General features: G+C 37.9%; 1 protein-coding gene across 1 annotated transcript in view; it reads left to right on the top strand.

Moving 5' to 3' along the window:
• Window positions 1–18,144, top strand: part of cubn (cubilin (intrinsic factor-cobalamin receptor)) — a 154,874-nt gene that overhangs the window by 121,521 nt on the left and 15,209 nt on the right. Inside the window, exons 50-59 of the mRNA XM_040126653.1 lie at window positions 13–216; window positions 8,100–8,249; window positions 8,384–8,505; window positions 9,918–10,143; window positions 12,032–12,219; window positions 15,282–15,438; window positions 15,763–15,912; window positions 16,083–16,268; window positions 16,964–17,093; window positions 17,793–18,010. Of these exons, the coding sequence (XP_039982587.1) occupies window positions 13–216; window positions 8,100–8,249; window positions 8,384–8,505; window positions 9,918–10,143; window positions 12,032–12,219; window positions 15,282–15,438; window positions 15,763–15,912; window positions 16,083–16,268; window positions 16,964–17,093; window positions 17,793–18,010 (1,731 nt within the window). The remainder of the gene's footprint in view (window positions 1–12; window positions 217–8,099; window positions 8,250–8,383; window positions 8,506–9,917; window positions 10,144–12,031; window positions 12,220–15,281; window positions 15,439–15,762; window positions 15,913–16,082; window positions 16,269–16,963; window positions 17,094–17,792; window positions 18,011–18,144) is intronic.

Here is an 18,144-nt window from a genome sequence, read left to right as displayed (position 1 = left end):
ATCTTCTGTTAGAGTGTGGTGGAGTCCTGAAAAACCCATTGGGCGGGAATTTCACTTCCCCTGGGTACCTTGTGTCCAACTACAGCAACAACCTCAATTGCGAGTGGCTTATCCAGAACCCAAGGCACATCAATTCCTCTATTGTGGTGCTGATGGAAGACCTGCACCTGGAAAACCACCAGACTTGTCAGTCAGACTACCTCCAGTTCCGCTTAGGTGAGTACCACACAGAGAACACTGGCTCAAGGATGCACGGAAGGAAGTTAGAACACATACATTTCAGATCTGGGGTGTCAGAATCATAGACTAGAAAAAGTTGTCTAGTTTACTGTGGTGTCTATAATGCTCATGTTCAGAAAAGGTGTTTTTAAGTTGAAACTTGGGGTTACCTGTCTCCACCCTCTTGGAAATCACTAGAGTAAGAAAATCTAAGTTTGGGATAAGAGTGACAGGCTCAGAGACTTCAGGTCAGACTTGTTACAAATCTTAGTCCTCTTTAATTTTTAATATTTTAAATTGTAGTTTATCAATCCCCATGAAAAGTTTTTGAACAATTAATGGAATCTCCTCCAGGACATTTCATTCCATTAACATTAAAAGTGATACAAATAACTGATAGCCTTGGATCTTTTGAAAAATGTGTAATGACTATTTTGTTTAGAGATGTCCTGATCCTAAGGGTTGGTATCGGCACTGATCTGGGAGTAGAGAAATAAATTGATTTTGGTAAAAACAAAGCCAATTCAATTCTGATCCTTTATTTACTGTACTCTATGTCTTTGTGGTCACATTTCAATGTCTACAGACCAGTAAATGTCCAGTATATCATGAAGATTGTCTTCTAATGGCCTTTACGGTTTCAAGACATTTATTTGCTTTCCTCATAGTATCGCAGTTTTCCGTATACATAGCAGCCACATATTGGTTTTAGTTAGTACTTAGTTGTGGTTTGGGGATTAGTGACACATATATAAATTTATAAATTAAAGTAATAAATGATATGTAATTTAATAACATATAATCTACTACACAAGATAATCAATTAAACAATTCTCATTTAAATTGCTGTGGATATTCATAATCCCCAGAGGACAAATAATTGGTGACCCTCTGATCTTTATTGTAGCTCAGCTATCCTGCCAAATTTTCAAATGTTCACAGACATCTGCTAAATAAACAGTTATCACGGCCAGAAAATATGTGAACCAGGAAAAGGCATCAGCTTTATGGCTGTTGATGGGATTTGAGGACCACAGTATTTCTGCAGCCTTCCAGATTCTATTTAATTAAATAAATATGAGTTTGATCAGAAATAACAGTAGAGCATATATGTTGGAGATTAGGAGCCATATTTACCAAACTTCGAGAGTAGGATATCACTCTTAACTGTCTAAAAATTGTCAGTGATGCATTTTTGGTACTATTATTGGGACTAGGACTAAAGGCATTTTATCAATTTTGGAAATCACTCCTGTCTGTGCTGATATCTGTTTTGACGCTAACCTGTTAACACAGGGATATTCCGCAAGAGGGGGGATTTTTTGGAAATGCTTGATGACATTAAGCTTATCAAGAGATCGTTTTGACAGGCTAATTTTTGTGACTGTCTTTTTGTGGAATGCAGAGCAGCACAAATGATATGTCTTCAAAAACCAATGTCCTTACAACGTTACACTTTTTCGGAACAGGGAAATTACAACAGTGATGACAATTTTGGAAGCCACAAATCAAACTTTGATTGTCTTGATGTACCTCTTAAAGACAACACGCATGGCAAGAGTCCTCAGTGAGAATGGCCTATGTCACTTATATAATGAAATGAATGTATAATGAAATATATTTTAACTTAATTAAAAGTAACATTTCATATACAGTCTTTTATCCAAATAATTATTACTTTTTTTGTATTAAAAATAGTAGCAGGCCAATAATATTAATACTGTATTTCCCAAGATCTGGTGACATTACAGGAATAACATTTTTTACTTGGATGTAGGGAACATAAAAGAGATTTAGTTGAAAGTGGAATTGGACAGTGGAAGACAGGATTAGATTACAGTCAGCCATAGAGTTTTCAACATCATCACTGCGTGTGCCTGTGCAGTGTGTACAAAATGCAGTACGATCAAAGGCTATAAAATGATGTGGCATTGGATGGGGCTGATATGATAATTTAATGCAACTGACTTATATTACTTACTATTTTAATTTACATATAGGCTACATTTATTGTTTAAGCTACATGAATGTCTTGTCAATGTTTACTTACAGTCTAAAAGCAGTGTTTGTAAATATCAATGAGTTTTACTTCATTTTGTCATATTTTTGCATAAATATCTATCTCTAGTTACCTAAGTTATTTACATGTACACATAAACACCAGCACATAAAAATGCTATTTTCTACATTTTGAATTTTAATGTTGTTTAATATTTCAAACTGCAATTATCAGAGTACTCCAACACATCATAATTTCTCCTCCACACCTATTAGTGTCGTGAAAAAGCAACGTCATATTCTGTTCACAGAGTCGTCGTTCTCCTTGCTGAAAGTTAGTGAAGTAAACTTAATAAATTCCTCTCAGGTCCTGTCTGGGCCCTAAACTAACCATTCTAATTTAACCATGATGCCTAAATTGAGTGGCCAGGCGTGTTTCATCCAGAGAACTGTTAAAGTAAAGTGTAGTGCTTGTTGATATGTAGAAGTGAGAGAAAGCTGCGTGTTACCTGTGCTCTCACTGTGCAGTTACGATAAGCAGGATCATAGGGGCAGTAGGCGGACTTCTGGACTTCAAGCATGTCCAGTTGCCTTCGCATAGCACTTACAGAATACCATGACCTGGATGACTGAGAATCTTCACAGACACAGTGGGTGGCTTACACTGTAAGACCGAACAGTAAAAGTTTGATAAAGAAAATGGGATTTGATCAGTCAAAAAGTTTTCAGTGCTCAACCACTTTAATTTATTTTTGTCATTGCACTCAAATAGTTTTATAGTAATCATCCGACGTCACGTGACATGCCTACATGCTCCTTCACCTAACCTTGGGAAAAGTCTGCAATGTTTGCTGTGCTCGGCTCTGATGAGATATGTGGAGAAAAGTTTATAAGTTGTGTACAACTTGATTTTATTTCGAAGTTATAGCAGATAATGAAATATTTTTTTCTCTCAGAAAATCGCCGTGATATTGCCTGTGAAAACATTTGAGGTGAAAAGCGCTGTGGCATGCAGTAGTTTCCTGGACTTGATAGCTAATGTTCTCCACTGTGACCGCACCGACCACTGTTATATTGATTTTCTCTTTGGGCGCGCAAATTTGGTGAGTTATCTGTTTAATTTGCACCATATTCCACTGTTGTGTGACATTATTTTCTGCGTAAAATGTAATTAGTATCATAGCAATTAACGTATTTTATACACTTGAAAAGTGAATGTGATTTGAGCCAATTTTATCTGCCGCACTACATACGAAAATTGATTGAATAGTTGAAGCCAGTGTATTTAGATTTAATATTAAATTAAATTTATTTAATTTTTGAAGCTGTAGTTAAGGCTGCTGTTGAACTTTATTTTGCTTTGCTAAGAAGTTAAATGTAATGTACCGTCACAGATATAATTAGGTAGGAATATTATATATTTACATTATAAACTTCAAGAGGATGAGGTTTATTGCAGGGCTCTAGTCTGCCATAGCGTAAGTGTCTATAAATTTCTAGTTTATGAATCAAAAACAATGCATTCATTGTGGGTATCAATTAAAAACCACGTCATGTACAGAACAATTGGAATGTCATCATAATTTTCGATAGAGCAAGGAAATTGATAATTCTGATAAATCAATAATTTGATTTATCAGAATTACCCCCCCCCAAAAAAAAAAAATTAATTAATAAAATAAAAAAAAAATGCTAGGTGCCAGATCTGTAGCTGCAACCTGGGTGAGTTGTGGGCAGCAGATGCTGTAACATGTTTAGCAGCTATTTCTCACAGGCCTGTTGTCATAAGGACCGTCGACTTGATTGCACTATTTTTTATTTATGTAAATACATAACTACATCAAAATAAGAATTTTCTTGTTACTGCGGTGTGATGGAAAATGCATTGTAGAAATCTCAGACCACAGTTTTCTGTTGCACTGCTAATTGCTGGAATGGTAAAATTGGCAAATTTCAGTTTGATCCTAATACCACAATTGCTTTGTTACATGTGAACACAATGTACACTTATGATTTGCATCTGTCTTATTTTATGCATCATATTGATTGACACCTGAACACCTGACACCTCCCTTTAAATGTCTCCCGATATGTCACTGATGCATTTTTTCTTAGCAGTCAGCCTTTGGAAATTTGGAGTAACGGGTAAAAGTTGTCGTATTCAGGTGGTGCATTCTGATGAACCAGACATCGATGACATACCACTCAGGCTCCTCTCAATCAGTGCCAATTCAATGTTCTTCTGCCAAGAGAGGATTGCGGTTATACTTGAGGGTAACATAGCTATCGTAATAACTTACTTTGTAAGGTATTACAAAGTTAACAGTCTTTGTAAGGTATTGTTTACTGAATTAACCAGTCAAAAACTTGGTCATTTCATCTATAAACAGTTCTCTCAATTGATTTTCTATATAAAAATGACTATAACACGGTATAAATGACTTTTACCATGTGTTCGTCCATTCGTAGAAGTAACAGTTTTTAAAAAATCCTTAGGCCCTTGCACTATTTTTGAAATATTTTCAGTTATATTTATAATTTTACTGTTATATGTGAAGTTTGGAAGAGTGTTCCTACTTCATGGAAGTGATAATGGCTAGGCAATATCTGGATATTTGCCATAATACTTAAACTGAGGTAGATGCCTTAATCTCTTTGCATTTATTAGACCATTAAGTGCAAGCTGGTAACTCCATGAGCAAAACAGTTTATGGAAGTGTTGGATTTTTTTATTTTTGGAATCAGTGTGAAGTACCAAGTCAGGAATTAAAAACATGAGGCCTATCATATATATATTACCGTGAAGATTTATATACTGTGACAGAGGATTTTATTCATATTGTCCGCTTCTAGAAGTGACAGTTCTATTTCCTCAGGCCATTTCTCAAGGCCCTTGCACTGTTTTTGAAGAATTTATATCCATTTGCCAAACAATTGTTATAGTTGGTGTTTCCTTAATGTGTTATGGTCACTTCATTTAAGAGTAACTTGCATTTAAATTGTCTGTGTTAACCTGTTTTTTAATTTCAAAATGTGTATAGTTAGCTATTTTGAGTTAAAGTTACTTAATACATTTTTTGTAATCTGTATCAGAAAAGAATTTAAGTACACTATCATGTAATTTTGAGTTGAAATTAAAGCTTTAAGTTAACATAAAGTAAACAATTTGATACTTAGAAATTAAATACTTCCGGGATACTTTATGATAAAGGTATTGATGCAGGTATTGATGCAGTCTAAATGCTGACTGAAAATCCTCAATTAAACTATTTGTTTATTATAGAAAGTCTCACAACTTTGTGACTGCTTTCTCAAGGATCTTAGAGACAAAGGGAAGGTTACATATAGATCTATAGTTGGCTAAAACAGCTGGATCAAGAATAGGCTTTTTAAGAATAGGTTTAATAGGTTTTACAGCTACTTTAAAGGACTGTGGTATGTAGCCTGTTAATAAAGACAGGTTGATCATTTCCAGTAAAGAAGAGCGAACTAAGGGTAAATTCCTCAAGCAGCTTATTTGGGATGGGGTCTAAGAGACATGTTCATGGTTTGGATGAAGAAATCGTTGGAAGTTAGTTGGTGAAGCTCAGTTGGAGAAAAACAGTCTAAATATATAGTCAATATCAGGTTTTATAGTTTTTTCTAAGGTTCCTGTGTTCGAAGATAAATCGGTACCGGTTGAGGGCAGGGGTTGATGAATTTTGTCTCTTGTTATTAGAATTTTATCATTAAAGAAGCTAATGAAGTCACCACTACTGAGAGCTTTAGGAATACATGGAACAATAGAGCTGTGACAGTCAGCCTGGCTACACGAAAGAAACCTAGGGTTGTTTTTATTTTCCTCTATTAATTAAAAAATAATTAAAACAATAAGAGTGTTTATTTACACTCTGAGAGAAGCCAATTGAGTCTAATAATAAGATAAACACAGTGCTAAGTCTATCATTATCAACGTACACATGAATATTACGATCACCTATTATAATTACTTTATCTGTACCAAGGACTAAACTTGATTAAAAAAAAAAAGTACAGGCCAGGAGTGCAGTACACTATAACAAATAAAATCAGCTGTTTTCCGAAGTGGGTTCTAAAGACTAAGAAGAAGGCTTTTGAATGAGTTATGATTGAGTTTAGGTTTAGGTTTGGTTAATAAGTGTGAGTTGAAAACTCCACCTCCTCGGCCAGTGCCTCGAGGAATGTAAGTATTAATATGACTGGGGGGAGTGGATTCATTTAGGCTAATATATTCATCATGACAGCCAGGTTTCAGTAAGACAAAATAAATCAATATGATAATCTGTTATTCGATCATTTACTAATACAGCTTTAGATGACAGAGATCTAATGTTTGAGAGTCCACATTTAATTCACCTATTTTGTTGTACTTTTGCAGTGTTGGTGTTAATTTTTTATGAGATTTTTATGAATAACTCCTCTTCTATTTACTTTTGATTTAATTAATTTAGGTGTTTGGGGAGCAGACACAGTCTTTATGGGGTTTTGGGTGGGTGACTGCTCTAATGGAAGCTCAGAGAAGTGTGTGGGACTGCAACTCTGTGTCCTGGTCTCAACTCTTGGTTGTAATGGTTTTGGTCTACTAATTAACTCACTCAGATTGCTAGATATGAGAGCTGCTCCAACCAATGTTGGATGAATTCTGTCTCTCTTAATCAGACCAGGTCTTGCCCAGAAAGTCTGCCAATTATCTACAAAGCCCACGTCATTTGGTAACATGCGGATATACATTTCATCAGCGTGACATTGTCTTTGCCTATGCGCACACCGACTCAACAATAAGTTTAGTGACTTCCGATTGGCGTAATTGGTAGTTGTTACTGCCAACGCGAATAGCAATGCTGCTATATTTACGCTTATCCTTAGCCAGCAGTTTTACGTAGGATTCAATGTTACCCACTCAGGCCCCAGCTGACCTTGATTATTTCATTGACTATGCGCCAATATTTTATGGCACATTTTACTTCACTGTAGTTTAGCAGAATATGGTGGGAGCTACCGAAGGTTGGTGAAAAATTACATGCTCTGTGGAGAGATAACAGTCAACAATGAATTAGTCCCATAAAGATACATGTCTGTTTCTCATCATTATCTGTTTCTCAATCCTGACACATTGGTCATATTCTCTGATTTTGATGGGAAAAATAAAGCTGTGATACAGGGCATTGCTGTCCTCTGCATGTGTTCAAAGCACACCTCTATCACCTACTAATAATTAAGTATATTTTTGATGTAGCTAAAAATGATCTTTTTTTCATTTTTTTCAATACATTTTTCGAGGGATGAATGCAAAAACTATAAATCTTGGATTAGAAAAAGGTAAAAAGTCTCTCCCCAAAATTTTAGGCTACCCTCCCTTCAGCAAAAAGGGAAAATACGTATCCCTCCCATTTTTTCACCTCCCCTATCAGCCTTAATATTTGTACAGTCCCTTTTACAAGAAAATGATATAACATTTGTTGCACTATGCCCCTGACCAATGTATGGGGTACTGCTGTAATAATACTGATACTCATATATTGTGGGCAGCACGGTTGCTCAGTGGATAGCACAAAGGGGCTGTAATTCTGAATTCAGTGGTTGACGGTTGCCATTATGTTCTCCCTGTGTTTGTCTAGGTACCCCCTGGATACTCCAGTTTAGGTGTAAAGTGCCCATAGGTATTATTATGACTGAATGGGGCTGACATTCGTGTGATAGACTGGCAACATGTCAAGGGTGTAGGACACACCTCTATCTCTTATGCACATATTTATTGTAGTTCTGCGTATTTAATGCACAGTAAAGCAGATATGGAAAAGTGATGGATGGATGGGTTATAAACTGTATGTTTTATTTCCGTTAAACTTCCTACCCCCCATCAGGTAACGCAGATGGGGAGCTGTTGGCCAGGTTTTGTGGGCAGACGACCCCCAGATTTCCCACTGTGGTCTTTACCCCAGAGCTCTGGGTCCAGTTCCAGACTGACACTTCCGAGGGAGACCTTGGCTTCAAGGCCAAATACTTGTTCTCTGGTAAGAGAGACACCGAAAGCTTCATTAACTTCATGTGCCATAGGGTATATTTAAATACAAGATTATTGTTTGTCTAATCTAGCAGTCATAATGTTACAATTGCTGTCCTTACATGGCTAATTCTCTCTTTGCAGAGTGTGGAGGCTGGCAGACAGGTGAGGGAGGGGTGTTATCCAGTCCTAAGTACCCCAGCATCTACCCCAGTCCCAGTCGCTGTGCTTGGCTGCTAGAGGCTCCAGTGGGCCACACCATTATGGTGAGTCTGCAACATGGCCTGCTGGACCAACTGACTCAAAGATGTGAAGGAATTTACACTGACATACTGACTGCATTGCTCATATTTGCTTTTATCATGATACTCTATTAATACTTCTGCATTCATGGAGTGTTACTTTGATGCTCTTACTCTGAGGGACCTTCCACCAGTACATAACAGCAGAAGAGCTCAACTAGCTTCCATTACATATCTATGATGATAAAACAAAACAAAATCAAACTTTATGTGACCAAAAACTTTGGCTAAATTCAAATGTCCAGACTTCTTGGCACTCGCAGACAGTTTTATGGGTGCGTACCCGAGGAGTAAAGCACTGATAAAACTGATAAATTAGACACAATTTAGGTATATGCAGTAGCACAAATGTACCATGTCAAATTGAAGACATATAGTGTATATTTTTGGCTGGAACGCAACAGCGGGGCCAGCCCTATAAAAGGCCAATGTCAGGGACGGACTGACTGACTGACTGACTGAGTGATAAAGTTACACCATTGGCCAGCTGAACGCCATGTGACTGGAGTTTCCCCATTGGTCCTTGCTCTTTCACCAGTTTCTATAGAGGGATGTTTACAGGCATTGTTACCAACTCGTCACTAGATTTATAAACTTTTCACGCCCTTTTAGTGACTTTTCTTCGCTCAAGCACCTAGTGACAAATCTGGCGACTTTTTGGACAAATCTTAGCTACTTTCCATAGGAGACCGTTGCCAGTATTGTCCTGCGAGAGCAAGGTTTGGCTTTCCCTCCACAGGCACGCGCCTCTATGCTTCTCGTTCAGTTGACCACACAGCATCTGACAAAGATTTGAATGAGTTTCTAACTTATTCTCTGAGTGATCATTTACAAGTAAATATAGACGAAATCAAAGCACAACTGTTGTCTTTAACTTAGGTGTATAGTCATTTTGTCAGATGACCTCGCGGTTATAAAATCAGGATTTTTGCAGTGCAGAGCAGCAACTTGGAAATGGGCTGGAAGTGACTGCTGGTTAACATGTAGTCTTAAGGGGCCACGTTTCAGTCAGTATTTAATTCTTGTTCTGTTGCCTGACAACAGAAACAGAAAAACACGTAAATGAGAATAGCTTTGATTAGAATTTGGCTGTTTTAAATTACTGTTTATGTGAGCACAGAGAGTAGGAGAGAAGCAAACAGATAAAGGACGGTCCAGCCGCATACTAGGTTTTGACCTAGTCTTGTTATATTATAATGTAAAATAAATAAAAAAAATAATAATTTTAATAGTAATAATGATATCAGTAATATATTTGAGAGCACTATTTGCATGTTCAGATATTGCTAAGGTTGTTTACCCCCAGGCCCCTCTGTTTCGTAGCCACCTAAATTTAAAAAAATGTCCTTGGATCCCACTCCCCTGTCTTACTGCAGCTAACCTTCAGCTACTTCAACTTGGAGGCCCACTCTTCATGTGGTTGGGACTCTGTCACCATCTTCAATGGAGGATCCCCCGGCTCCCCTGTTATTGGCCAGTACTGTGGGACCACCTCCCCAGGAACCATCCAGTCAGGATCTAACAAGCTTGCTGTTGTCTTTCTGGCTGACCATAGTGTGTCCAGAGGAGGCTTTATGGCCTCCTGGTCTGCTGATTCCTCAGGTGAGTTTAAATTAGCTAAATGAACTTGCTGTGCATGTTCTTTACCTAGTCAAATGGCTATGACAGAAATACATATAATGAGGGGTACACACATGCTTCACAACATTGTTGTTGTTGGGTCTATGTTTTTAACAACACAGGGAACCATTTTCTCTACATAAATTACCATCGTCTGCCACGTCAGTCTAAAATCTTCATGGTCATCAAGTTTCAAATTTTAGACACAAGCTTTTTTCAAAAAGGCTGAGCATTGTAAACAGTATTTTGTTACTGGCCGAATATTTTGTAAGTCTTATGTGCCAAGGCCAAAAAGTGCAAGTAAGGGCAGGCTACAGTTATACATTTGTCATACTTAGAGAGTATTGTGTCCCGGTGCACATGAAGTCTGGGACAATTCCAGAATATGTGGGTAAGGGGAGACATGACAAGCAAAAACATTGTTTTTCATGCACTGGTAAATTTTGAGATTTTGGGCTATTTTGCTTCCATAACATGTTTTCTTTCAGACTAGAGGAGAGAAAGAATCCAAAATGCACATTTAGGAGTTTAAGGGGTATTGAAGGGGTTTTTGTTCACCAAGAATTCTGCGATCATCCACTTAAGTTGTCTTCCGTGGTCTTCCAGGCCTTTTGGTGTTGGTGAGCTCGCCAATGCATTCCTTCTTTTTAAGAATATACCTGATTGTTAAATTGGTCACTCCCAAAGTGTTATAGGCTTGTTTGGTTTTTTTTAGCCTAATGATGGCTTCCTTCATTTGCATCAACATTTCTCTGGATTGCATATTGAGAGTTCCCATGAACAGCTACCAAATGCAAATTCAACACTTGGAATCAACTCCACACATTTTATCTGCTTAATTTGTCATGAAATAACGAGGGAACAGGCCACAGCTGGCCAGTTGTCCAATTGAGCCTCTGAAAATGAGGGACTATGTATAAAAATAGCTGTAATTCCTAAACGGTTGATGCAATATTTTTGTTAAACCCCTTGAGTTAAAGCTGAAAGTCTGCACTTTAATCACATCTTGATGGCTTCATTTCAAATCCATTGTAGTGGTATGCAGAAGCAAAATTATGAAAATTGTGTCACTGTCCAAATACTTACGTACCTAACTGTATGTGAACAAAATTAATTTTGAACCTGGCTTTATCCATTGTTCAGATTTCCATTCTAGAAATCTATGCAAATTGGCACATTTTAAATTAGATAATGCCTCATTTGTATATTTAAACATAAAATTTCTGAAAATTTGTAATACAAAAAATAATTGTCCTAATGTAAGTAATCAACTGGGGAGTTTTCATGGTGATATCTATTAGACCTAATCTAGTTTTATTTTTAATAATTTTGAACTGGAACAGTGGAGAAAATGTACTATTTTAATTTTCCCCCCACATGCCTCATACCAGACATAGAGATGAAGTATGAATTGAAATAGTTTGTTTCTCTTTATCAGTGCTTACAATGTAATCAGAGCAATTAGCAACATGATACATGCTAAAAGTCATTACGCAAGCAATATGCACTTGGTATGTTTGTTGTTGTTGGATGACATTGGGGTGAGCAGTGGCAAAAGACTGAGCCAGGTTCAATTTTTTTGCCACGTGACCCTGAATGATTTTTACAGGAGCTTCTTGCGCAGGTGTCTCACTCCCCTTGACACACCATGCCCATTTCTGTGGTAACAGTCCAATTCCACCAAGACAAAGTGGAAATCCATTAAATTTCCAGTTATACATAGGCCTACACAAACTCTATTCTGAAAATAGTCTAGGTAGAATAGATCATTGAGTCCACTTATATCAGTGTTCTCAATATTTCGTTCATATCATTTGTGTGATCATTTTATTCATGCACTATGCAGTCACATATAATTGTTTTCGGCCAGGCTGTGGAGGGATGATCCATGCTGATTTAGGAACGATCAAGTCTCCAAACTATCCTCAGAACTTCCCAGCCAATGTGGAGTGTTCCTGGCACATCATTGCACATGAGGGAAACCACCTAGAGATGATTTTCAACAGTGATTTCCAGATTCCAGACAGCACTGGGACCTGCCAGAGGAGTTATTTCAAGGTACCAACAATAAACTACAGCAAAACATGTGGTGCATATAGAAACTAATAATGCTCTTACTGTGGCTGCGCTTAAGTCAACATTACCTTAAGATAATAGCCTGTCTAGTTGGACCATTTTAAATGATGATACCACATTCTGAGATCTCAGCATAGCAATTATTTTGGTGAGTATAGCACAAGGTTATCGTCACTGCTAGAACGGATGGACAGAGCTTGGAAAAAAAGACCCAAATCATTATAAACTGAAGGATGCTTAACATTTTGGGCTGCATATTCGTGAACCCAGACCTGAGCTAAAGCCTCCTGAGACCTTTTTACACCATACCCACTTCACATCTTTCTGGAACAGATTGGAAATTGGTGCTGAAATTGCAGCGAAGTTGGGAGAGAAACGCCAGTAAAACCTGCACATACCCAAAAACTGCATGAGCTGTGGATGGGCACAGGGACCAGGAAAGTGAACAATAGCTTGGACTTCACTAGAATTATTATGTTGTTTTCAGTTATAATTGGCTCGAAAACAATATTAACATTATTTTTAAAAAAATAAAAAAAATAAATTAACACAGATCAACCACAACATTAAAGCCAGATACTGGTTTTAATGTTTTTTCTGAATGGTGTGTGTGTGTGTGTGCGTGTGTGTGTGTGTGTGTGTGTGTGTGTGTGTGTGTATGTGTATTTATATAATGTGTCAGAAGTAGCGAAAATTGATATTTAATATGGGTCTCAAAATTGGGTGTCGCAAAATGGCTTGATACCGCCCCCTACAAAATTTCAACAAAGTCGTGGTACGTTTCACCTATATGTATGAAATTGCTACATGTAACATCCCAAAACTTAAAGTAAAGCCTCTTGGAGCCACATCCTGAAACCAAGAGGAAGTTAGCCATTTTGAATTTACTTTGCAATTTTGGCACAGTTTTTGCCGTATACATGGGTTGTACTTTAATGAACTCCTACTAGAGAATTGAAGCTTTTGAGTTTTCATTGAAAGGCATGTCCTTGGCAGCAAGGCAAATTTCAATATCTCCAAATGAAAAAGGAAGTTGGTGTAACTCAGATATACATTTTCCTACGTTGATGAGGCTTTACTGAGAAGATTGTGAGTTTTAATCGAATGGCATTTTGGTGGTGGCGCGGTGAATTTCGACTTTTCGCCATGAAACAGGAAGTTGTTGTTAATCAAATATATGTCCTTAAATCTGCCTCAAACTTCAAGTTTGATAAGAGTCTCGGCCTAAAGATATCTGCATGCCAATATTTAGCCACAGTCATAGCACCACCTACTGGCAACATGAAATAACATACAATATACTTTCATGTACTCCTCCAAGCAAGTTGAACAGATCCATTTCACATTATATCCGAAAAGTCTTAACACCTTGATTATGCCATATTGTGAAGCTCGTCAAGTATGAGGTCCAAAGACGGGCTATCTTTGCATGCCCCTGCCTTAATGCATGAGACAAATATGGAACTGGTGGACACGGTAAGTTTTGTTTAACTCATTGGTTTTGTATCTGATGATCATGCAAATTGAGAGCCATGTCATACGACTTGCATTAACACTGTGTATACCACTTGCCCCACAGGCTTAAAATTGTGCAGGAAATCTGCTCCATGCTGCTTGCAGCTTTATTTAGGGCCCGAGCACTGACTGGGGAGAGGACTCTATTGAAACTGCTGTTTATTATTGGTCAGTTCATTTGGTCAATGCAATCTAAAGACCTTCGGTTTGCTAAATTGCAAAACGTTTGAGGTTTCTTTGAACGGAGTCTGTGGCAGCATGGCAAATTTCGATGTTTTGACGTGAAAACAAACAGTTGTTACTCGAATTCACATCATCAGATCTTTCCCTAAATTTCACGTTTGATAAGAGTCCCAGCCTGAAGACATCTACATCTAATATTAAATCATAGTAATAGTGCCATCTACTGCAAACAGGAAGTAAGCTTCATGTGACAATCATAATTTTATTTACATAAAAGTTTCATGATCTTGTCTATACTTGGTAGACAAAAACATTATGCCTGTTTGTTCCATGTTCTCTAGCAATACATCCTGGACACAGGAGTTGATACAAAATATCGAATACATATGTGGTCAGTGTAATCTAAAGACCTTTGCGATGCTAAATTGAAAAGCTTTTGATTGAATTGGTTGAATTCATTGAATGTCCATGGCGGCATGGCGAATTTTGATGTTTCGCCATGAAAGAGGAAGTTGTTGTAACTCAAAATACATTGTCCAATCTGCACCAAACTTCACATGTTTGATAGGGGTAATGGCCTGAAGACATCTACATGCCAATATTTTGATATAGTCATAGTGCTACCTACTGGCAACAGGAAATTATGTTTTATATTTTTATGTACTTTTTCTAGCAGGTTGACCAGATCCACCAGATATGTAGTCAGAAAAGCCTTAAGACCTTGATGATGCTTTATTGTGAAGATTGTGCATTTTCATTGAACAGCGTTTCCCTGGCAGTGCAGTGAATTTTGATGTTTTTACATGAAAACAAACTGTTGTAACTCAAATCCACATCATCAGATCTTTTTCAAATTTCACGTTTGATAATAGTCCTGGCCTAAATACATCTACAGGCCAATATTGATTCATGATTATAGTGCCACCTACTGTCAGAAAAAAGTAAGCCTTGTGTGACCATCATCATTTTATTTATATAAAAGGTTCATGATCTTGTCTACATTCGATGTACAACAACATAATGCATGTTTGGTGCATGTTCTCTAGCAACACATTCTGGACACAGGATTTTATACAAAATGTTCAATACATCATGTCCGCCGCCATGTAGTCCATGCAGGAAATAACATCTTACTTGTTCGCGCACTCCCCAATGGTCGTGAAAGTGCACAGCTGCATCAACCGGCATTCCACCAGCACCCCCAATGTGAATAACGGTGCGAGGGCCCGATCAACACTGCTTGCAGCTTTAATTGTAGTTTGAAACAGGCAGTGCGTTCAGTATGTATCTTGAAAACAATGTTCCATTTAACAATAATTTCTCAATCAGTGTGTACCTTCCTACAGGTGTGGTCAGGTCAGACCCAAAATACTGAGGCTCTGCTGTCAACAGGCTGTGGCTCAGTGGCTCCAGGCCCCATTATTGCTCCATATAACATCATCACAAGCCGATTCCAGGCCACTGAAGCGACCGATAGAGGTTTCTCAGCCTCCTTCAGCACCAGTAAGAACCAGGCAGCCTAGCTTCATGTTGAGGTTATGGTGTAGCACTTAATATTATGTTCCTGTCTTTATTCAGAAAGAATTTTTTCTGACATAAGAGTGCAGAAGATACGTTACTTAGTAAAGCCCCTTTTATAACTGGAAACTTGTGATTTTCCAAGGATGATTTATTTGCATTTTCATTAATGTAAGAAATAGCTTTCAGTCTCTGCTTTCATAAGATACGGGCTTAATTTAGATTGTGGGCACATCAGTGTGTGGGTGAGGTATGAAGTGGCCAGCCCCAACAAAATGCAAAGAAAGTCTGATCTCTTTTGTTCATCAGGTTGCGGTGCAAACTTCACTGCTCCCAATGGTCGTGTGGTTTCTCCAAATTACCCAGCCGACTATCCTGACTTCTCCAACTGCAACTACACCATAGATGCTGGAGAACAGACAGTGGTCATTATCATCTTTAAGATCTTCCAAATAGAAGGCAAGTGTTTGTGCATTAGCAACATATGGACGAAGAATCACCAGCAGATGTCTTGGTATAATCACAAGATTAACCTGTTTCCCTTTTGAGCCAAAAGTAAATGTTTTGTACCCGTTGTTGACAGCAGTTAGTTATTTGTTGAGTACGTGGCCGGTCTGTCTGTTTTCTAGCACACTCCACTTGTCTGTATGATGGCCTGAAGATCTACAGCCTGGCTACCAGTGACCTTCCGATTGCCACTTTGTGTGGCAGCAGCATCCCAGGGCCCTTCTCCACATTTGGTCCCATGTTACTCCATTTCTACTCTGATTCTGTGATCACCAACAGTGGCTTCATGGCAGAATACAGAACCATTTGTAAGTAAAGAAGAGGTTGAATAATTACTATATTCTAAAGTGCAAAATTAAGCCATCAACAGTTGTAGTAAACAAAAACAACATGAGAATGTAAGGACTCTGGACAAAAACATCTGTCAAATGCAATGTAATGTAGTTAAAACCTGTGTCAGCATGAGCAATATGACAAGGTATTATAATGAAATTAAATACAACAACTGCTAAGACTCTCAGAAACTGGGGGCAAAAAGTGTACATTTTCTTTCTTTTTATTTAGCTTTATATATTTTTTGGCAATTACCTTCCGGACTCCAACAGACAGATACTGATGTTTTTTTGTTTTCCCATTTTCCTCCCTATCTTTTACATTACATTTGGCATTTCAAGCTTTATGTAAATGAGGAGACTGCAGACTAAAGAATGGAAGGTGGGCCTGTAAGAGGTTTTGGGAATAGACACACCTTATGGACACCAGGGGGAGTCTGCTAAAAGAACACAGTGTAATGTAAAGGAAAATGTCTTACAATGTCTTATGTGTCAACATTGTCTTATATGTCTGTATATCATACACAAAGTTAGGGTTAAAGTTGTATTTACTACTACCATTTACTACACCATATATCTATCATTTATAGACATATCTACCGTATATTGGTATACTTTACATGTAGTCATTCTGAGTGTGTGTGTGTGTCTGTCTGTCTGTCTGTCTACAGCATGTGGTGGTTTCTTTAACAGCACTATGGGTACATTGAGCAGTCCAGCACTCTCCATGACCTACTACCACCACAACATCAACTGTACCTACCATATCATGGTACCAACAGACAGAGTGGTGGATCTCAAGTAAGACACTGACTGCACTAACTGCATCGATTAGACTGCTGGATTACACTGGGCAACTGAAAGTCTATTTGACACATACTGTTTTGTGTCACACAATAATTCCTTTTAGTCAAATGCAATATTCCTCTTACAGGCCAAGATAAACTCCAGACTACACTGGTATTATTAAATCTTTGAGACATGTAAAGAAAGAATGGGAGGGCAGAGAGACAGGGAGAGGACAAAGAGAACAGAGAGAAGTGTGACATTATTACTTTTATATTTTGAGATTATTATAACCTCATAGCATTATTTTCTTGTTGTGTAAACATAAATGCAACCTTATTTGTAACTAGAGGAAAACAAACCTGAGGCAACTAGATAAATCGTGAAGAACATTTTTAGTTTTAAATTTGAAATATTTTCATGAAATTTTCTGAACATAAAAAAAGATAAGAACTGAAACACTGACATAATCAAAGTCTTCCCTATTGGTCCCCATCGGCCTTAGGCTGGGTCAAGTTTGTACTGGACAGGATCCATGTAGCCACAGTACAAACTGGTGGTTGTACTTGGGTCCTTTTAGTGATCTGTAACTTTGTGACTGTGAATCAGGATGTTTGCGCAAAAGATCTTTTAAAACCCTAGAAAACTAGCTCTAAAGCTTTATGCAACATTTCCTTTCAAGCCCTTGATATTTTCCTTTCTCTCTATCCACAGGTTTAACACCTTTCATCTGGAGGCATCTTCTTCCTGTCGCTATGACTATGTGGCAGTTTATGATGGAAAGGACACCTTGTCGCCCTTGCTGGGGAAATTCTGTGGTGCAGTGCTCCCACCCAATCTGCACTCCTCCAATAACCAGCTGTTTATCGTCTTCAGGACAGATGCCACAGTGAATGGGATTGGCTGGAGAGCCACCTACAGTGAGACACTTGGTAGGTCAATATTACTGTATTTGTGATGCCAGTTGAGGATGGAGTAGCTATTTCAGTTTGGTTAAACGCAAATTTATGTAGAAAATGTTGCATGTAGATCTTGACTGTACGACTATAAGACAGGTATACAAGAC

The sequence above is a fragment of the Xiphias gladius genome, chromosome 5, assembly GCF_016859285.1.
Source record: "Xiphias gladius isolate SHS-SW01 ecotype Sanya breed wild chromosome 5, ASM1685928v1, whole genome shotgun sequence".
In the NCBI taxonomy this organism is placed as follows: Eukaryota; Metazoa; Chordata; class Actinopteri; order Istiophoriformes; family Xiphiidae; genus Xiphias; species Xiphias gladius.
This window is presented reverse-complemented; position numbering and strand designations above follow the sequence as displayed.